Raw genomic sequence first — 23,275 nt, 5'->3', positions numbered from 1 at the left:
TTCGCTGCACGCACACAGTGTCGCTGCAGACTAGAAAACAGACATTTTGTAAGGTCAGCGCAAGACTAGGATTCATCACGGCACAACCAAACGGGCTGATGGTTGTTGAAAGTAACGCCCACCGAACAATACTGCACTATATTCTGCACACAAATCGCTCTTCTGTGTCAGCCAGAGTGGGATATTTTACTTTGTTCGGCCGGATTTGCGCGATAGCAGCGGTGCTGTGGCGCACACAGCCAAATAACGAGACAATGTGGCCGCATATAACGATACACGAATGGAGAAGGTACGTGTCATTGTTTGTTCTTTTCTCAGCGTCATGGGATTTTTCGTCTTCCGTCACGCATTATGCTATTCCTGAGGAAATGAAAGAGGGCTCCGTCGTTGCCAGCCTTGCTACAGATCTCGGTCTGGATGTCAAAATGCTGAGTAAACGCAAGATTCGACTCGATGTTATTGCGAATAAGAAATACGTAGACATAAACAAAGAGACGGGTGAGCTGTACGTTGTGGAGAAGATTGACAGAGAGCATCTTTGTACCAAAACGTTAACGCTGTGCTACTTGAAAATGGAGGTAATACTTGAAAACCCGTTGCGAATTTTCAACATAGAACTTGAAATCTTGGACATGAACGACAACGCCCCGTATTTTCGGAGAGACGCCATACATTTGGACATATCTGAGTCGACGCCAGTCGGGGAGCGGTTCTCCCTGAGCAACGCAGTCGACCCCGATGTTGGCTCAAATTCCGTGAAAACGTACTTCCTGAGCGAAAGCCATCATTTTAATATTGAGGTTCAGGCTGGGAGAGATGGGTCAAAGTTCGCAGATTTGATTCTCAGGAAGGTTTTAGACAGAGAGCAGCAGGCTGTCCATAACTTGGTACTCACCGCTGTGGATGGCGGAAGGCCTGCGCGTTCTGGAACCGCCAGCGTGGTTGTTCATGTTTTAGACACAAATGACAACGCCCCTACTTTTGACGACGCCAGTTACAATATCAAAATAATGGAAAATTCTCCATTTGGAAGTCTTGTGTTTCAGCTCAATGCTACTGACTTAGACGAGGGCTCGAATTCAGAAATAATATACGCATATAGTTTGTACACGTCGGAGAAAACCCAAAATGCATTCAATTTAAATCCAAGCACGGGCGAAATCACCGTAAAGGGAACGTTGAATTATGAAGACTTCAAGATTTATGACATGGAAGTCGTGGCAACCGATAAAGGAAGTAATCCCTTATCAGGGCAATGCAAACTAACGATTCTTATTGAAGACATGAATGACAATCACCCGGAAATATCAATCAAATCGTTTCAGAGTCAAATCAAAGAAAACATCGAAGTAAATACAGTGATAGCAGTGGTTGCTGTGAGTGATAAAGACTCGGGTAATAATGGGATGGTTGATCTCAGTATTCCTGATAACATGCCTTTCAAACTGAAAGAATCATCTGATAACTATTTTGAGCTGTTAGTCTCAGAGCCACTTGATCGTGAAAAGGTTCCAGAATATGAAATAACGTTTACTGTTACAGACAGGGGTTCCCCGCCATTGTCAGATAATGAAACAATGACTTTAGAACTGCTGGACGTAAATGACAACGTTCCACAGTTCTCCCAGTCATTCTATACGATACGCGTAATGGAGAATAATGCACCCGGGGCCTTGATAAGCTCCCTCTCTGCATTTGACCCAGATCTCCATGAAAATCAGTATCTGGTATATTTCATACTGGAGAAGGAGATAGTCAACACCTCCATGTCCATGTTATTCTCTATTAATCCAGAGAACGGCAATCTTTACGGACTAAAGACTTTTGACTATGAGATTGAGAAGGAGTTCCTTTTCCACATCGAGGCCAGAGACTCTGGTGTTCCTCCACTCAGCAGTAATGTGACTGTTCACATCATTATCGTGGACCAGAACGACAACGCTCCGGTCATTGTCTCTCCGTGGCGTGCGCACGGCTCCGTGGTGGAGGAGAAGATTCCCAGATCCACAGATAAAGGCACTCTGGTTGCAAAGGTGATAGCCATAGACACCGACTCGGTGCTGAACTCTCGGATTACTTACCAGTTTCTACAAGTGACTGACGCCACTTTATTCAGCCTGGACCAATACAACGGAGAGATCCGGACCATGAGGATGTTCAGTTACAGAGACGCGCGTCACCAACGTGTGGTTGTTGTTGCCAAGGACAACGGTGAGCCTTCTCTCTCTGCTACAGTTACCATCAAGCTGTCCACAGTGGAGACTGCTGTTAAGGCCTACACTGACATGACTGAAGTACCTCTAGAATATGACATCTTTTCAGACCTGAACCTGTATTTGGTCATCGGCCTGGGCTCTGTCTCCTTTTTGCTATTGATCACCATATTGGTCACTATCATGCTCAAGTGTCAGAATCCCAAGCCCAGCAAAGCTGCTGCTCCCGGCAGGAACAGTGTGATCAGTGAGAGGAATTCTACCATTGGAGATTCTACTCTGGTGTCCAACGATGCCTACTGGTACAGTCTGTTTCTAGCGGAGACCAGGAAAGGAAAGTTTGTGGTCAGACAGCCTGTGCCAAAGGGTTCCAGGTACATTGTGTCCAGTCTACCAAGGAGCACAGGACTGACAGAGACCAGTGACTCCGCAGCATCAACTCTGCAGGTATGAATATCAATCGTCTTATATTCTTTTTCAATAATCCCACTTTTTAATTTGACTCAAAATTCAATATCCTTGCAACCACACAAATTATTTTGTTAAACCTTTATTTTCCCTCCTAATGGAACGGTAACTACTATGCAAATGTTGCATGGTTACTTTAGTATGAGACCATTTTCTGCAGGTCACACTGTATTAGGTAAAACAGCACTGACATTTTAAGGACATTTTCACCTGCATAGCACCCTTCGCACGACTACTTTTTAGAAGTATGCCAAATGAAACATTAACCGAAGCTATTAGTAAAGAGACACTTGTACAATAAATGGGTCTACTGACGAGTGTCGCTGTTGAACAAGTAAATGCAGCACATTGTCAGCGTCGCCATGACAATGCGTCATTGTGAGGCGTAAAAAGCTGAACTCATCGTCCAAGAGGGGATTAAAAGCGCTTTTCAGCCAATTCAATTTCAACCGAGATGTCACGTCCTTAATATCTAACATAAAAAGATTTATCTTTCGAAAACGCTTCTACAAACGATTTTTAACAATGGCGTCTCGAAGAGACCAGCCCTGGGGAAGGTACGTGCTTATTTTTCTTCTAATCTTAGGTAGCGTGAACAAAGCTACACCGGTTACTCATTATTCTTTCCCCGAGGAAATGAACGAGGGATCAGTCGTCGCCAATTTGGCTACTGATCTGGGGCTGGATATAAAAACTTTGAATACGCGGAAGATGCGTCTAGATGTTATAGCCAATAAGAAATATCTGGATGTGAACAAAGAAACGGGGGAACTGTACATCGTGGAGAAAATTGACAGGGAGCAGCTCTGCATATCAAAGACTACGTGTTTTCTCAAAATGGATGCAATCATTGAAAATCCAATTCGAATGTTTAACATCGAGTTGGAAATACTGGATATCAACGACAATGCGCCTCATTTTCGACGAGACGTCATGCATCTGGATATATCTGAATCCACGTCGGCCAGCGAGAGGTTCGCGCTGAACAACGCAGTCGATCCTGATATCGGCACCAACTCCATCAAGACCTATTATCTTACCGAAAGTGAACATTTCGACATTGAAATCCAGACGGGTCGAGACGGTTCGAAGTTTACGAACTTGGTTCTGAAAAAGACTTTGGATCGAGAGCTGCAGGCAGTGCATAATCTGACGCTAACCGCTGTGGACGGCGGCGTCCCTACGCGGTCCGGCACCGCCAGCATTATCATACGAGTGCTGGATACGAACGACAACGCCCCTCAATTCGATAAAGACAATTACCGTATAGATATCACAGAGAACTCCCCTGTTGGAAGCCTCGTGGTTAAAATGAATGCTACGGATTTAGACGAAGGTTCCAACTCTGAAATTGTTTATGCATATAGTTTATATACCTCGGAAAAGACCCAGGAGACCTTCGGTTTGAACCCCAACACCGGTGAAATAAGAGTAAAAGAAATGGTCAATTATGAAGATTTTAAGATCTATGATATGGAAATTATAGCCCGCGATAAGGGCGCAAACTCGTTGTCAGGGAAATGCAAACTAACTATCCAAGTGACAGATATGAATGACAATCATCCGGAAATATCAATTAAGTCGTTTCAAACTCCAGTCAAAGAGACCATAGATTTGGATACAGTAATATCAGTCATTAGCATCGGTGATAAAGATTCAGGTGACAATGGAATTGTTGACATCAGCATACCGAAACATTTACCTTTTGCACTGAGGAAATCATCTGACAGCTATTATGAATTGGTTGTCTCAGAACCTTTAGACCGTGAGACGGTAGCAGAATATGAAATCACTTTCACTGTTACAGACAGAGGTTCTCCTCCTTTATCTGACAATGAAACAATGACGTTAGAACTACTGGATGTTAATGACAACGTTCCACAGTTCTCCCAGTCGTTCTATACGATACGCGTAATGGAGAATAACGCACCCGGAGCCCTACTAAGCTCTCTCTCTGCGTTTGACCCAGATCTCCATGAAAATCAATACCTGGTTTATTTCATCATAGAGAAGGAGATAGCCAGCACCTCCATGTCCATGTTATTCTCCATTAATCCAGAGAACGGCAATCTTTACGCACTGAAGACTTTTGATTATGAGATTGAGAAGGAGTTCCTTTTCCACATCGAGGCCAGAGACTCTGGTGTTCCTCCACTCAGCAGTAATGTGACTGTTCACGTCATTATCGTGGACCAGAACGACAACGCTCCGGTCATTGTCTCTCCGTGGCGTGCGCACGGCTCCGTGGTGGAGGAGAAGATTCCCAGATCCACAGATAAAGGCACTCTGGTTGCAAAGGTGATAGCCATAGACACCGACTCGGTACTGAACTCTCGGATTACTTACCAGTTTCTCCAGGTGACTGACGCCACTTTATTCAGTCTGGACCAATACAACGGAGAGATCCGGACCATGAGGATGTTCAGTTACAGAGACGCGCGTCATCAACGTCTGGTTGTTGTTGCCAAGGACAACGGTGAGCCTGCTCTCTCTGCTACAGTTACCATCAAGCTGTCCACAGTGGAGACTGCTGTTAAGGCCTACTCTGACATGACTGAAGTACCTCTAGAATATGACATCTTTTCAGACTTAAACCTGTATTTGGTCATCGGTCTGGGCTCTGTTTCCTTTCTCCTGTTGATCACCATATTGGTCACCATCGTACTCAAGTGTCAGAATCCCAAGCCCAGCAAAGCTGCTGCTCCCTGTAGGAACAGTGTGATCAGTGAGAGGAATTCTACCATTGGAGATTCTACTCTGGTGTCCAACGATGCTTACTGGTACAGTCTGTTTCTAGCGGAGACCAGGAAAGGAAAGTTTGTGGTCAGACAGCCTGTGCCAAAGGGCTCCAGGTACATAGTGTCCAGTCTACCAAGGAGCACAGGACTGACAGAGACCAGTGACTCTGCAGCATCAACTCTGCAGGTAAAATTGACTTCATTCATTTGATGAGTTTGCGACTGCCATCTTTTTTCATGTATTAAGCAATGTTTCTTTAATCTTGTGTAATTGGAGAATTACTTCTCCAAACTTTAAAATATAACTCTTGGTCTATTCAGCGCATCACACGAATCACCGAATACCCTCAAATGTACACGGTTGTGTTTTAGAATGTCTTACAAAGGACTTCTGACACGATTTATGCAAATCAAACGTCTTGTTACACTGTTAATATGTTTCTTTGTGTTAAACAAGTATGCATTTCAAAACCTTTCAAAATGTTTTCACAGTCCTCAAGTGTCGCTATAATCCAAATTTAAACTCGATTACGAAATCACGGTCCGCTATTACGTCAGCGAAGGCTCAGTTCACCAGATCCTCGCCCACTCCCACGACACAAACAGACTCACTGGTGCTTTATCTGGGAATAGGCGGGTTCTCTCCATTCCCTCTACTCTACCAACAAATATTGGGAAAATTAATTTTTTTAATACATTCAAGCAATGGAGCCGTATGAACCAGCGCGTCTCTGGCAAAGGTATGTGTCTGTGCTCATAATATTTTACGCTTTTTTCAGAATAACGTACGCCGTTACGCACTATTCAATCCCTGAAGAAATGGAGGAAGGCTCGGTGGTCGCAAATTTAGCCGTAGACTTGGGGCTGGATGTCAAAGCGTTGAACAGACGCAAGATGCGACTGGATGTCGTAGCATCGAAAAAATACCTCGAGGTTAACAAGGAAACGGGCGAGCTGTACATCCTGCAAAAGATGGACCGTGAACATCTCTGCAGCTCCAAAACGAACTGTTTTCTCAAACTCGACGTGACCCTCGAAAATCCACTTCGGATGTTTAATATCGAGTTAGAAATCCTGGATATAAACGACAATTCGCCTTATTTTAGGAGGGACGAAATGCATTTGGACATTTCTGAGTCCACCCCAGTGGGAGAACGTTTTTCTTTAAACAATGCCGTGGATCATGACGTCGGAGCCAACGCTGTTAAAACCTACCGCCTTACTGAAAGCGACCATTTTAACATCGAAATTCAAACCGGAAGAGATGGGTCAAAGTTTGCTGACTTGATCCTGGCGAAACAATTGGACCGGGAGGAGAAGGCTTTGCACAATCTTATACTCACTGCTGTGGACGGCGGCGTTCCTGCACGCTCCGGTACCGCCGACGTCATCGTTCGCGTACTTGACACCAATGACAACGCCCCGACGTTTGACCAAGAGTCTTACGATATAGATGTTATGGAAAACTCTCCAATTGGAAGTCTGGTCGTGAAATTGAATGCGACCGACTTAGATGAAGGTTCCAACTCTGATGTAGTCTACGCGTATAGTCTCTATATGTCAGAAAATACACAAAAGACATTCAATTTAAACTCAAAGAGTGGCGAAATCACAGTTAAAGGGACGATTAATTATGAAGATATACAAACGTATGATATTGAGGTTATTGCAACTGACAAAGGAATAAATTCTTTATCAGGACAATGTAAACTAAAAATTTTTGTAAAAGACATGAATGATAACCATCCAGAAATGTCCATTAAATCGTTTCGACGTTCAGTGGGAGAAGACATATCCGTGGACACAGTTATAGCAGTAGTTAGTGTCAGTGATAAAGATTCAGGTGCCAATGGAATAGTTAATCTAAATATTGCGAACAATTTACCCTTCAGGCTGAGAGAATCAACTGATAACTACTTTGAGCTGGTAGTTTCAGAACCATTAGACCGCGAGAAAGTGCCAGAATATGAAATCACGTTCACTGTTACGGACAGAGGTTCTCCTCCTTTATCTGACAATGAAACAGTGACGTTAGAACTACTGGACGTTAATGACAATGTTCCACAGTTTTCCCAACCTTTCTATACTATTCGAGTAATGGAGAATAACGCACCTGGGGCCCTACTAAGTTCTTTAAATGCGTTTGACCCAGACTTCCATGAAAACCAATACCTAGTGTATTTCATCCTGGAGAAAGAGATAGTCAACACCTCCATGTCCATGTTATTCTCCATTAATCCAGAGAACGGCAATCTTTACGCACTGAAAACTTTTGACTATGAGATTGAGAAGGAGTTCCTTTTCCACATCGAGGCCAGAGACTCTGGTGTTCCTCCACTCAGCAGTAATGTGACTGTTCACATCATTATCGTTGACCAGAACGACAACGCTCCGGTCATTGTCTCTCCGTGGCGTGCGCACGGCTCCGTGGTGGAGGAGAAGATTCCCAGATCCACAGATAAAGGCACTCTGGTTGCAAAGGTGATAGCCATAGACACCGACTCGGTGCTGAACTCTCGGATTACTTACCAGTTTCTACAGGTAACTGACACCACTTTATTCAGCCTGGACCAATACAACGGAGAGATCCGGACCATGAGGATGTTCAGTTACAGAGACGCGCGTCACCAGCGTCTGGTTGTTGTTGCCAAGGACAACGGTGAACCTGCTCTCTCTGCTACAGTTACCATCAAGCTGTCCACAGTGGAGACTGCTGTTAAGATCTACTCTGACATGACTGAAGTACCTCTAGAATATGACATCTTTTCAGACTTAAACCTGTATTTGGTCATCGGTCTGGGCTCGGTGTCCTTTCTGCTGTTGATCACCATATTGGTCACCATCGTGCTCAAGTGTCAGAAACCCAAGTCCAGCAAAGCTGCTGCTCCCTATAGGAACAGTGTGATCAGTGAGAGGAGTTCTACCATTGGAGATTCTACTCTGGTGTCCAACGATGCCTACTGGTACAGTCTGTTTCTAGCGGAGACCAGGAAAGGAAAGTTTGTGGTCAGACAGCCTGTGCCAAAGGGCTCCAGGTACATTGTGTCCAGTCTACCAAGGAGCACAGGACTGACAGAGACCAGTGACTCTGCAGCCTCAACTCTGCAGGTAATGTAAAAGCTAATCTAAACGGAAACTACTGCATATAAGCATGGACATGGGTAAATGCCCAGCAATATTAAGCAGGCATTTCTTTATTACAGGTCCTACTGTTTTGAATTAACATCGGTTTTCTGTAGTTTTGTATTATTTAACTCCACACTTGCTTGAAGTGACTTCTCATTAGTGATTTAGTCAGATTACTTATCTGCAAATATGACTCACGCTCACAAATGAGCCTATCCTAAAACAACTTCATAGTAGTCATCCTCTTGAACGCAGCAACCAAGAGCAGACATGCCTTAAAACAAAACGTCAATTTAAGTTATTCATCTTAATTCATTCAGCATGAACACAGTGTTCATGTCATGAATATGTGCCAAATTATTGAAATTTGCCTCCATCACATATGCTAAGATTTGTGACATATAATAGAACAAAAATTTGCGATACACGTGTTTGAATTAATAATATTTATCTTGACCAAGAGACGACGATAAATATAGTAGTTTATGATGGTGACAAAATCATTACGCACAGCGTTTACGCACGGATATACGTGCGTAAAATGCAGCAAATCAAGACTATATGTGGTAATTCATGGAGCAAGTTGTATTAAAATATTGACTTAATAATAATTTGCATGTGTAGAAACAATAGCCGATTCTCATAGCAGAAATATTAACGTTGTAATAAGGACACACTTGATGATATTATAGGAGCTGCAAGAATCTTAGTCATAATTTACCAACATGATTATAGCGAAGCGTTGATAATTTTGTTTGCAGGTTATAGTTCTATGCCTACTTGTCTTCATCATTCAGTATTCGTAAGAGTCTGATTATTATCATTATTATTATTATTATTATTATTATTATGCTCCGGAAATACTATGGGTAAATTTCCTGTGCGTAATCGTTCACTGTGAAATCACACCCATTAATGACGTCACTTTCTCCGTGACAGACATTTTACGTGTATATCTCAGTCGGGCATAATATCATTAAACGTTTTCCTTACCGATACTGCGTTGCATCACACAGCTGAGCAAGACAGACGACAGTTCAAACGGTTAAACATCAAATTTTCGAGCTTTGCTTTTGGATCATACTCAATGACCCATCACGTCCTTCAGATGGCTTTGAGACGGTACGTTTCAATACTGCTTCTTCTCTCTGCCAGCATGGACACCGTGTTTTCAGTTACCCATTATTCTATTCCCGAAGAAATGGAAGAAGGCTCTATCGTTGCGAATCTAGCATCTGATTTAGAGCTAGACGTGAAGACACTGAGTACGCGAAAAATGCGAATAGATGCTGTGGCCAACAAAAAATATTTTGACGTTAACAAGGAGACAGGAGAGCTGTATATTTTGGAAAAGGTGGACAGAGAACATCTGTGTCCCTGGAAGACCACTACGTCCTGCTTTCTTAAACTGGATGTTACGATCGAAAATCCAATAAGAATGTTTAATATTGAGATAGAAATCATCGATATCAACGACAACGCACCTCATTTTCGACGTGACACGATGCATTTGGACATTTCCGAGACAAGTTCCGTTGGTGAGCGGTTCTCCTTGAATAACGCGGTGGATACGGACGTTGGGACGAACTCTGTAAAAGACTACCACCTGAGCTCCAGCGACCATTTCGCCATTGAAATTCAAACCGGAAGAGATGGATCCAAATTCGCGGATTTGGTTCTCAAAAAGCCTTTAGATAGGGAAGAGCGGGCTGTTCACAATCTAATACTCACGGCTGTTGACGGCGGAGTCCCCACGCGCACCGGCACAGCCAGCGTCGTTGTTCGCGTGCTCGATATCAATGACAACGCCCCGGCGTTTGACAAAGATTTCTATAAAATAGATGTGATGGAAAACTCTCCTATCGGAAGTCTAGTAGTTAAACTAAACGTTACTGATCTAGATGAAGGGACAAATTCAGATATCGTGTACTCTTACAGTTTATACACGTCAGAGAAAACGCAAAACACGTTCAGCCTGAATCCAGATAACGGTGAAATAAGAGTAAAAGAAATGATCAACTATGAAGATTTCAAGATTTATGACATGGAAGTAATCGCCACTGACAAAGGTCCAAATGCTTTGTCAGGGCAGTGTAAACTGACAATATTAGTGACAGATATGAATGATAATCATCCGGAAATATCCATCAAATCATTTCAAAGTCCTATAAAAGAGAATGCACCTGTAGACACGGTGATAGCAGTTGTCAGCGCAAGTGACAAAGATTCAGGTGATAACGGATTAGTGGATCTTCAAATTCCTGTAAATTTGCCTTTCAAACTGAGAAAATCATCCGATAATTATTTTGAGTTGATAGTGTCACAGATAATTGACCGTGAAGAAGTCCCTGAATATGAAATCACTTTCACCGTCACTGACAGAGGTTCTCCTCCTTTATCTGATAATGAAACTTTGACTTTAGAAATATTGGATGTTAATGACAACGTTCCGCAGTTCTCCCAGTCGTTCTATACGATACGCGTAATGGAGAATAACGCACCCGGAGCCCTACTAAGCTCCCTCTCTGCCTTTGACCCAGATCTCCACGAAAATCAATACCTGGTTTATTTCATCATAGAGAAGGACATAGCCAACACCTCCATGTCCATGTTATTCTCTATTAATCCAGAGAACGGCAATCTTTACGCACTAAAGACTTTTGATTATGAGATTGAGAAGGAGTTTCTTTTCCACATCGAGGCCAGAGACTCTGGTGTTCCTCCACTCAGCAGTAATGTGACTGTTCACGTCATTATCGTGGACCAGAACGACAACGCTCCGGTCATTGTCTCTCCGTGGCGTGCGCACGGCTCCGTGGTGGAGGAGAAGATTCCCAGATCCACAGATAAAGGCACTCTGGTTGCAAAGGTGATAGCTATAGACACCGACTCGGTACTGAACTCTCGGATTACTTATCAGTTTCTCCAGGTGACTGATGCCACTTTGTTCAGCCTAGACCAATACAACGGAGAGATCCGGACCATGAGGATGTTCAGTTACAGAGACCCGCGTTACCAACGTCTGGTTGTTGTTGCCAAGGACAACGGTGAGCCTTCTCTCTCGGCTACAGTTACCATCAAGCTGTCCACGATGGAGACTGCTGTTAAGGCCTACTCTGACATGATGGAAGTACCTCTAGAATATGACATCTTTTCAGACTTAAACCTGTATTTGGTCATCGGTCTGGGCTCTGTGTCCTTTCTGCTGTTGATCACCATATTGGTCACCATCGTGCTCAAATGTCAGAAACCGAAGCCCAGCAAAGCTGCTGCTCCCTGTAGGAACAGTGTGATCAGTGAGAGGAATTCTACCATTGGAGATTCTACTCTGGTTTCCAACGATGCCTACTGGTACAGCCTGTTTCTAGCGGAGACCAGGAAAGGAAAGTTTGTGGTCAGACAGCCTGTTTCAAAGGGCTCCAGGTACATTGTGTCCAGTCTACCAAGGAGCACAGGACTGACAGAGACCAGTGACTCTGCAGCCTCAACTCTGCAGGTAATGTAAAAGCTAATCTAAACGAAAACTACCGCATTATTACGCACGGATGCAGTGACCAAGCATCTAACAATGATCAGACATATCTTGACTTCAGCAACAGTTGTTATGAACCAACGTCTGTTTCCTTTAGTTTGGCACCAATCAACTGCACACTTACTAGAAGTGTGTCCATGTTAATTATTTGGCGAAATGGCTAAACTGTAAATATAAATATACAGTAGAAGCATGCACACTTAACGCCTGTCATACCGTTTATACAGCCATAGACCTCAGACATGAGTAGGAACGAGTCGGGTTTATTATTTTACCAAAATAAGATTTAGGTTTAAAATGGACACTGATGCTAAAAATATGAAATGGATCGTCATATCTGTTTATTGCCTCTCCTTTGGGAGTTCACGTTATGCGCTATCCCCGCCACTTAGAGAAGCGCAATGTTGAACCACTCCAACACAGGTGATGAAGCTATAAGCCATTTGCCCCCCCCCTCAAGCGCCCCTCTAACCCAACAACACGTCAAACACTAAGACAATGAGAAGTGACAAAAAATGACATTGTTCTCGCAATGTACGAGGTAATCTTTAGTGCTTAGGCTCACGATGACTTGTACCACTGTTCAGGTATTTACGAAACACTCAAAACCATAATTTCTTCCGTGTTGGAACGGCAGTTGTAAAGTCACATGTGCAGTAGTGAATAAGATGTTTCTGGACCGACTGCCCTCTCTTAACGTCAGCCAATGGAGGGGGGGGGGTTAAAATTCTTTCGAAGTCAAGCCGCGCGGAACTTCTTTTTTTCCCCCGCGGTTTATTTCGACGCCCCCACTCGTCAAATTTCTACTAACGCGTCACTCACTGCCCATCATGAAAACACACACAACATTCTTTTATGAGGAGGACAATGACTCCATTACAGCTGGATGAATCCATTTACTGGGAGCGTCGCTTCTGGACAGCTCCTCCCACTCCATAACGCTTATCCTATTTTTACACATAATTTTACGCTGCTACAAAGGTAAACAACATTTATTTCCGTTATCTTGGATACGCTTTATGATGGCGTTTCTTATCCTGTTGGCTATGATAAACGCGGCCAGTGCCGTTACTCGTTATGCTATCGCCGAAAGAATGGGAAAAGGCACTCTCGTTGCAAATTTAGCATCCGATTTGGGATTAGATGCAAAAACACTGAATAACATGAACCTGCACACAGATTTGGTCGACAACACGAAATATCTCGAAATCAATAAGGACACGGGGAGAACTCTACATTTTCGAAAAAATAGACAGAGAGCAAATCTGTCCGTGGAATAAAACAATGCCCTGCCTTCTTAAACTGGATGCTGCGGTCGAGAATCCGGAGAGAACGATTGACATTGAGATAGAAATTACGGATATTAATGACAACGCCCCTCATTTTCGACGGGACACGGTGCATCTGGATATCTCCGAGTCAAGTTCCGTTGGAGAACGGATCTCGCTAAACAATGCTGTAGACCCAGACGCCGGAGACAACCGTGTCAATGATTACCATCCGAGTCCGAGCGAAACTTTTGTGATTGAGATTCAAACCGGAAGAGATGGATCAAAATATGCAAACACGATCCTGAGAAACGCCTTAGATAGGGAGGAGCAGGCATTTCGTGACCTGATCCTTACAGCTGTTGACGGCGGCGTCTCAGCGCGCGCTGGCACAGCCAATATTGTCGTGCGCGTGCTCGACACCAACGACAACGCCCAGACGTTTGACGCAGAAATATACAAAGTGAATTTAATGGAAAACTCTCCAATAGGCAGCCTCGTAATCAAACTGAATGCCACCGATTTGGATGAAGGGTCTAATTCACATGTAGTTTACTCATACAGTTTGAGCACCTCTGAGAAAATGCAAAACACTTTCATTTTGATTCGGACAATGGTGAAATAAGAGTGATGGACACGATTAATTATGAAGACGTAAAGGTTTACGATATAGGGGTTATTGCCACAGATAAAGGTTCAAATTTCTTATCTGGGCAGTGTAAGGTGAGAATATTAGTGACAGATATGAACGATAATCATCCAGAAATTACCATCAAATCATTTCACAGTTTTATAAAAGATTATAAACATTAACTCTGTTATAGCTGTTGTTATAGTTAGTGATGAAGATTCAGGTACAAATGGCCTAGTTGATTTACATATTCTTGCTACCGTGCCATTTGAACTGAGGGAATCGTTGGATAACTATTTTGAGCTGGTTGTCTCAGAACCTTTAGACCGTGCGAGAGTCCCAGAATATGAAATCACCTTCACTGTTACAGATAGAGGTTCCCCTCCATTATCTGCTAATGAAACCATTTTTGTAGAGCTACTGGATGTCAATGACCACTTTCCACAGTTTGCACAATCTGTCTGTACTATTCGAGTAATGGAAAATAGCGCACCCGGGACCTTACTAAGTTCTTTCTCTGCGTTTGACCCAGACCTTTATGAAAACCAGTATCTAACTTATTTTATCATAGAGAAAGAGATAGCCAACACCTCCATGTCCATGTTATTCTCCATCAATCCAGAGAAAGGTGAACTTTATACACTAACGACTTTTGACTATGAGATTGAGAAGGAGTTCCTTTTCCACATTGAGGCTAGGGACTCTGGTGTCCCTCCACTCAGCAGTAATGTGACTTCACATCATTATCGTGGACCAGAACGACAACGCTCCGGTCATTGTCTCTCCGTGGCGTGCGCATGGCTCCGTGGTGGAGGAGAAGATTCCTAGATCCACAGATAAAGGCACTCTGGTTACAAAGGTGATAGCCATAGACGAGGACTCTGCACTGAACTCTTGGATTACTTACCAGTTTCTCCAGGTGACTGATGCCACTTTATTCAGTCTGGACCAATACAATGGAGAGATCCGGACCATGAGAAAGTTCAGTTACAGAGATCCACATCACCAACACATGGTTGTTGTTGTCAAGGACAACGTTGAGCCTGCTCTCTCGGCTACAGTTACCATCAAGCTGTCCACAGTGGAGACTGCTGTGAAGGCCGACTCTAACATGACGGAAGTACCTCCAGAATATGACATCTTTTCAGACATGGACCCATATTTGATCTTTGGTTTGGGCTCTGTGTCCTTTCTACTATTAATCACCATATTAGTCATAATTGTGCACAAATATCAGAAACCCAAGCCCAGCAAAGCTGCTGCTCCCTGTAGGAACAGTGTGATCAGTGAGAGGAATTCTACCATTGCAGATTCTTCCTTGGTGTCCAACGATGCCTAAAAGTTTGTTTCTAGTGGAGACCAGGGAAGGGAAGCTGGTGGTCAGACAGCCTGTGCAAAAGGGCTCCAGATACATTGTGTCCAGTCTACCAAGGAGCACAGGACTGACAGAGACCAGTGACACTGCAGCATCAACTCTGTGGATTTCAGAATCAGAATTCTTTATTCATCCCCGAGGGGAAATTGGGTATTGGATTTTAATGATGACCCACTTACTGTCCAGCTAAAAAGACCTGATCTCCCTTTATTATAAACTGAATAACATAAATTTCTAAATCTTAACAAAACCACCTTCCACTTTAAACACAAACAAGATGTATTCTAAATGTAGATGGCAAGCTATAACTAATTCTAATTTCATCTGTGAGTCTATTCATTTCTAGTGCAGTGCATTAACCTTAGAGGAAACAGCCATACCTCTCACTAGACACCTTGGGTGTGCCCAAAATTCCTGATTTATGAAACTATTCATCATATATCCTGTGATGACTACTCAAATATCACACTTTAAACTGCCTTTGTAAGTTTATAAAATGATTCCTTACTTGGTATGCTGTAGTCAAAATCCATATTGCTGTTAAACACTTGAGGTTAACTTTACTTTTGTTATTTTGGTTTCAGAAGTAAAAATTTTAAATGTTGTGCTTCTTACATAAAACACAAAATGTGTTAACAAAGTAGAATGGTTTATTTTATACTATTTGAATAGCATCCTCTTTGAAATGTTGATGAGTAACTATGTAAGTATGTTTTTATACTGAAATACACACACTGGATTCGTGAGTACTGATAAACTTGCATGTGCCATTTTCTTTTGACTGCTTGTGTGAACAAATGAAGTGGCCTTTACAGTTTTTAGCCCTCTACGCTCCCAAGCTACCACTCAGGCTTACTACTATGCTACAGGGGTTTTGTTCACATTTTGGTTTATGTTGCAGAGCGAGAGCGTGTGTGAGAGTGTGGGCCTGCATGGTTGATGTTCACAGGTTAGAGATGCTATGCATTTGTGATGTTAGAGCCTAGTTATAGACAACAGATGAAGATTTAACAGCGAATTGAAGATAAGAGAAACCAATGATAATTTGTCTTTAATGGGTATTATTTCTTCGTGGTATTTAATTTATTAGTGACCTGAAGTAATATTGTTCTGTTTATCTGAACTAATAACTAACTAACTTTAGTCTTCTTGCATTTAAAGTATACTTGTGTCATATTTCATCATAGGTAATTCATGTTCCACGAAGGTTGTAAGAATTGTAATAATTTATGAGTACAGGTAATAGTGCCATTAAATTGGAAACTATACCCAGGCCCAACCCACAGTATTACTACACTTAGCAAATTCACAAATTATATAACTACATGGGACTGGTGTTATAAAGGCTATTAGTGTCCTGTTGGCTTTGTGTACTGCCAAGCCCTCTAGTAAACATGTGTAGGGCATTGAATCATAGCCTTTCTTGTAGTAAATCCAGGCTGTGTTCAGATTGGTCTGTCTGATCTTATAGTCTTGTGTGACTGCTGTATCAACCAGTAGCTGTTGCTTTGACCCTCTGTTGTTGTTCCCCATTCCTTCTTGAGTTTTGCTCATGTATTGACTCATGTGCCCTTTCAGCTTAGCTTCTATGATGCCTGACAAGATGTTCCATGTTGTGAAGAGGCAGGTTTTCAGCTGGTAGTTTGAAAGTGTTGTCCCCTTGTGGGGGATCCTTCATGATTTTGATTTTGATATACTCTATTGACCCCCGTAGGGAAATTATGCTCTGCATTTAACCCATCCTAGCTGTGTAGCTAGGAGCAGTGGGCAGCTGCCGTGCAGCGCCCGGGGACCAACTCTATTTCTTCTTGCCATGCCTCTGTCAAGGGTACAGACAGGAGTACTAGCCCCTAACATGCATGTCTTTTTGATGGTGGGGGAAACTGGAGCACGTGGAGAAAACCCACTGGAGACATGGGGAGAACATGCAAACTCCACACAGAGGACGACCTGGGATGACCCCGAGGTTGGACAACCCCAGGGTTCGAACCCAGGACCTTCTTGCTGTGAAGTGACAGCACTAACCACTGCGCCACTGTGCCACCCCAATTTTGTCCCTAGGGGTGTGTGTGTGTGTGGGGGGGGGGGGCTGTGATGGCCTTGTGGCCTGTCCAAGGTGTCTCTCCACCTGTCGCCCAATGACTGCTGGGATAGGCTCCAGCATCCCTGCAACTTTGTGTAGGATAAGCAGTTTGGATAATGGATGGATGGATGGGTGTTAGGTTTAGTGTCCTTACAGCCTGAGGGAAGAAACGCCTTCTGAGCCTCTTAGTATTGGCCTTGTGGGTGTGGAGGTGTCTGCAGCAGTTGAAGCAGTCTGTTATTGGGGGTGGTAAATAAAAAGACACTTTCATCGTGACATTTATATTTTAATTTACAAACATACTCACATTGACAGTTCAGATATATCAAAACTGACCTCATAGGTGTTTACCTGCATGTATGTTCAGATTGTCAATTGTTGAAAGATGCAGATAGGGCTTTTTTTTCTTTCTTTTTGTATATTATATTATTTTCTCTGCCAGGCTTGCCTTCTGTGTTATTGACAAGCAGCCACCAGCTGTTTCGATAAGAAGCATTCCTCGTTTGTTTTGGGTGAGCGAGACAGTGTTTTGTGACTGTCATGTATTGGTGTATTGGTGCCACATCAGCAGTAATGCGGACATTGTACTGGACAGTTGTGGTAAAGAGGGAGCTGGGCCGAAAGGCAAAGCTCTCAGTGTACCAGTCTATCTTCATTCCAATCCTCACCTATGGTCATGAGCTTTGGGTAGTAACTGAAAGGGTGAGATCGCGGATACAAGTGGCTGAAATGAGTTTCCTCTGTAAGGCGTCTGGGCCCAGCCTTAGAGATAGGGTGAGGAGCTCGGACATCTGGAGGAAACTCGTGTTGAAAGGAGCCAGTTGAGGTGGTTCGGGCATCTGTTTAGGATGTGTCCTGGGTGCCTTCCTTTGGAGGTTTTTTGGGCACATCCAACTAGGAGAAGACCCCGGGGTAGACCCAGAACTCGCCGGAGGGACTAGATGTTTAATCTGGCCTGGGAACATCTTGGGTCCCCCAGGAGGAGCTGGAGGGAATTGGGAAAGGGATGTCTGGAGTGCCCTACTTAGCTTGCTGTCACTGTGACCTGACCCCAGAAAAGCAGCTGATGATGAGATGAGAGATCTATTAAGGACAGCGACTCTATGCATTCACTACTTGTAATACAAGACAGAAGGATAGATGTGATATGTTTATTCTTGAGCAGAAACTTCTTACAAATAGTGCAGTAGTTAGTACCAAAAGGTTTTCAAGTAATAATACACTGTAGATTAACAGGGGATTCTTTGCTTTTATTTGGTTGTAGCTCTACAGCATTTATCATCTTCAAGCTTAATCACCTGCAACTGTCCCCCCACCCCTTTAATTAAGCCTTCCAGGTCGATTAATATGCAAGGTGTTTTCCTTGATTTCAGCTAGAAGAACTTATCAGTTTCTCTGTGTGTGAGTAGCAATGCATAGCAGGAGAGCCAGCACTGCTGTAGAGAATTTCAGTGCTGCCACACCCCCCTCTGTGGTGCAGAGGCCTGCTCCCCTCCTCTCACTACGCCACTCAGCAGTCAGAGAGAGAGAGAGAGCAGGAGGAGGAAGTCTGCAGCATGACAGAGATTCAGGGTGTTCATGATGAGCATGCTTTTTGCTCTGCATCATGAGAGTGTATATATCTGAAATGGTCAAAACTGTGTCCTTTGTCCCTTTATCAAACAAATGATGTCATATCAACATTATTAGAATGTTCTTGAATCTAATGTTGAATTATGGCTTCTATTGGAGGGTAAGTATGAACTGGAAAAAAAATAGTTGATTTAATTGTTGAATGTATATTTGATCATATTGCCAAAATCTTAACAATTTTAAATCCATTCTTATCTTTGCAGAATGATGTCCAGTTCATTAACAATCTGCTATATTTACATTGCACCCGTCAAGCTATGCACGTGTAGTTGGTATTGTTTTTCAAAGATACATTTTACTTTTTTGATTGTTGTGCCTTGACATACGTGTGTGCATTTAGTGTTCATTTTGAATGAATCGAGACACAAACAGTACACTCATGTTATGTTACCATCCATTGTAAGATTAATGCAAAACTGATTTCTTTTGCTTGTGCTTACTATGACCTGATCATTGAACTGCTTGTTTCTTTTCTCCTCATTTTAAAGTACCCTAAGTGAGGAAGCCCACTCTGCAGCTGGAGGTATGCAGGAGTCTCACTCCCCCACCCTGGATCCCCTTTTGATTTACATTTGAACTGGTTCTGTCTTTGTTTCATTCTCAGTGGAGCATCTTATTTTTGTTTTTTGTTTTTTCTCTCAAAGAAGAAGCCTTTAGTGAGATGGTAAAGGAGTCACACGACTGACTTCAGCGACTGTTGGTGATAACACCTGTGTTTTATTAGCCTCTTCATGCCCACATTTTGGTTACTCTTACATGTGCTGCAGACCTGCCCCAAATGGCAGCTCCACACGGGTCAGTCCAGCCATGAATAAAATGAAACCTACTGCTGTCTTTACCTTGCAGTCATCAAGACAATATTTTCAGTAGGTGTTAATGTTCTTTGAGTGTGCTTAACCCTCCCTTGAAAAAAAATAATGTGTCAACAGAGCCTGTAAGATCTTTCTGATCGCCTTGATTGACTCTAGGGGGACATCAACCATTGGCCATTATATTCATAGTGGAGATGATGGTTATAATCATAATCTGTGATCTGTTTGACAGAGAACCAAGCAAAACTGGTAATCCAGATTAAGGGGTATAAAAAGGTATGCCCTTGCTAGTGATTGCCTTTGTCTATGAAACACAAACTGTCCCACTTGACTGCAGCTAGTCGCTGATCACACACCTTTCCCCTGGGTGCACAGTGCAATTACCGCGAAAAGCAAAAATAAAACATGTCCTTCTAACCCAAATTTCATTGATCACAACTTTTAAAGTCCCCCACAAATGCACCTAACACAGATGCCACTCCCTGGCCTTGCTTGCATCACAATCTGGCTTTTTGCTGTACTTTACATTTAAGGAATGTGTTTGGTACAGCTGTCCTGTTTTAATTCAATCAACTTGCTCTCCAAAAAAAAAAAAACAAACAAAAAAACAAATGAGTCTAGTGCATGTGAAATTAATCTGTGTCCACCCCTTTTATGTCCCATCATCACTAATGCAGTTTAAGAGCATATAGTATTTTAGAATGTGTGTCTGTGCCATTGGACTGTGCTGTTTTTTGTGATTGGATTGCTATGAATTGTGATTAGACTGGGTGTTAAAATGTTACTAAATTCACAGGGTGACTGTGAACTCTGGTTTTCTGCAACATGATTTGTGACCTAATTCTTCATGCAGGAAGAGACGCAAAGTGAAACCAATCACCCAGTTTCTTAGCAACCATTCTCCCTCACATTATCCTGGAGCATGGTATTCATTGATAGACCCCCACCACTTTACCACAACACATCAAAGGGCCTGTACAATCCCCACCCCCTCTATTGTTCTGCCTGAAGCCCCTCTCTGAGTGACAGACCTCGGCTGCATGAGACATGTCAGAGTCTGGCCAATCACATGGCTGTCAATGCTTTGGATCCCACCCACGTTTGTTTAATTTTCTTCTCTCATTCGCAGGAATCCACCACCAGCAGCGGCAGTTCCACATAAGTCCTCCTCCTCTGTAGCTCCTCACCGGAGCAATGCCAAGACAGACGAAAGGAGAAGCCCCTGGCCATAAACCCTTACTCTCAATTGCCAAACTGCTCACTGAACCTCAGTCTGATCCTCCGCTTAAACATAATGTGTGACTGTCACGACCAAAGGACTAAATGACAGTCAGGACTCTCTTAGAAGGCCCTCTCCCTGCTTTCCCCTCCCAATATTCTCACCATCGATCTCTGTAAGCACACGTTAAACTGATCAACACAGTATCTTTGTCCATTCAACACACACGGTTATGACTCTGCATGGCTTCAACTATCACTCTGGGCCTTTCGTATAAGAAAACACACAAGAAAGAAGAAAATCGGGGAGAAGCTGATTGTACGGAAATCACATCAACGGATATTCAAAGAAGCCACAACATGGACTAAAATGAATGGACATAAGAATGTTGAACTGCCTTCATGAGGCTGTTACCCCTCTTAAAAAAAACTAAACAAAAAAACTAAACAACTATTTAATGTCACCCTTTTGAAGCTCTGTGTTTTGCCTTGCTCGGATATAGCACATGTGCAACACAAATGTATTAGCAGTGCAAACTTGAAAAGCACAAGAATCGACGAAATGTGCCGAAAAGCATCAACAGAGGATTTGAAAGTGGTGGACAAAAGGAAATCAAGTGTTTTGTAACTGTGGTAGCTTTTAGTAGTTTTATGGCGTATAGTTAACTTTGTGCTTTATATGTGTGCTATAGGCCTAAATGTGGATGAAAGAGTTTTAACCATTTGCACTCTGTTAACCAGTTCATCATAAAAGATACGTTTTTTTTTTACCATTATATATCTGCCTTTCTGTTATTTCTTGCATGGAATATTCAAAGTGCATTGATATTTTTATGTATTATTTGACTTGGAGCAATCTACCATGTCAAGCTTGGCCTCACTGTGGTTTCGTTTCTAAATCAAGGGGTGGAATTAAATTGAATGGTATGAAAATGGTTAACTAGAGCAACACATTAATCAGCAGAAGCTCATGTTGTATCACAAAGAGTTCAGATTCTCAGAAAGGGTCTAAACCTACCAGCTCTTGCTTCATCTCAAGGCATGAGGTAAATCTGCATTACAGCAACAGTTGGAATTTTTTTTATAGATCAACACATTTAAAGCCTACTGTGTGTGAATGTTTTGTTATTTCTCACACCACTGAGTGAGGAGCATCATGCCAGTTGCAAATAAATCTCAATCACTTTACCAAAGTGTACATGCCGGGGTTTAGTCCAACATCTTGGTTCATCCGGATATAACGTTTATTGACAGATACATTTCATCACTCAACTAAATGACATCTTCAGTCTAAACTTTTAACTAGAGTTTCAATGGCCACGTGTACTATTCACAGAGGACTGGGGAATAGTCACAATCACAGCATTGTAAGATGGCGACAGATGTACTCTTATTCTGTGAATAGTACACATGGCCATCGAAACTCTAGTTAATGGTCACAGCCATATTTGCACATGAAACTGGTCATTGGTTTCGTTGTTAGGCAACTGTATTGTACTGTATTGTTTATAAGGGATGGGGACACCTGCAGTCAGTTTCGACTGAAGATGTCACTTAGTTGAGTGATGAAACATAGCTATCAATAAAAATTGTATCCAGATGAACTGATTACAACCTTTGATTTTCTTACCTGGATTATTGACATGCATCAACACATGTTGGAATGAACACGAGTGGGCTCAGTATGGATACATTCAGAATGAATTGGGTAATGTTGCCTGTTAACTTAATCCATCACAATTATGATGTTGTACTTAACTTTGAAACCAAAATTGTATTTTATACCTGCGTATCAAAGTATTGTGAGGATATGTAGATTGATAAATGGACTTAGGAAAAAAAAATTCATGTCATTATCTTTGCTTTACAATACTGAAAATTTACAAACGTGGTTTATATCAATGAATAATAGCTATGATTTCTTACAATGTATTCCTGGTTACTATCAATTTCTGTATAAACCAACAGACAATGATATGTGGATTTACTTTTCATGCAGAGCTCCCATTGCATTCATTGTACCAAGTTATATTGTGTTTAAATTAAGCATAAGCCTTTGTACAGTCATTTTCAATGGTGCAATACTTAGTAATTATGTAGTGTGGGAATACTGTATGCTACGGTGATCTGTCAAAAATTGCAACATGATAGAACATTACACTAAATGACAACTACTGAA

The 23,275-nt window shown here is 42.5% G+C and overlaps 1 protein-coding gene across 3 annotated transcripts; it reads left to right on the top strand.

Annotated features, from left to right (window-relative positions):
- Positions 1–184: 184 nt before the first annotated feature.
- LOC130113061 (protocadherin alpha-C2-like) lies at positions 185–23,275 on the top strand. Of its 3 annotated transcripts, XM_056280582.1 has the most exons (3): positions 185–2,660; positions 19,555–19,589; positions 21,008–23,275. In XM_056280582.1, the coding sequence occupies exons 1-2, from the start codon at positions 255–257 to the stop codon at positions 19,564–19,566; spliced, it is 2,418 nt and encodes an 805-aa protein (XP_056136557.1). In that variant the 5' UTR covers positions 185–254; the 3' UTR covers positions 19,567–19,589; positions 21,008–23,275. The 3 variants fall into 3 exon arrangements, with proteins under 3 accessions (XP_056136557.1, XP_056136552.1, XP_056136547.1); XM_056280577.1 differs by lacking the exon at positions 19,555–19,589; XM_056280572.1 differs by lacking the exons at positions 185–2,660; positions 19,555–19,589 and adding an exon at positions 9,525–12,041.

Source organism: Lampris incognitus, chromosome 1 (genome assembly GCF_029633865.1).
Source record: "Lampris incognitus isolate fLamInc1 chromosome 1, fLamInc1.hap2, whole genome shotgun sequence".
NCBI lineage: Eukaryota > Metazoa > Chordata > Actinopteri > Lampriformes > Lampridae > Lampris > Lampris incognitus.
The sequence above is the reverse complement of the archived record's forward strand: the minus strand, read 5'-3'. Positions and strand labels throughout refer to the sequence as shown.

Excerpts from the sequence above, each read along its gene's own strand:
- LOC130113061 (XM_056280572.1), top strand. The coding sequence starts at position 9,633 with ATGACCCATCACGTCCTTCAGATGGCTTTGAGACGGTACGTTTCAATA. Across the intron at positions 12,042-21,007 it reads CTGCAGCCTCAACTCTGCAG|GAATCCACCACCAGCAGCGG; the intron begins GTAATGTAAAAG and ends TCTCATTCGCAG.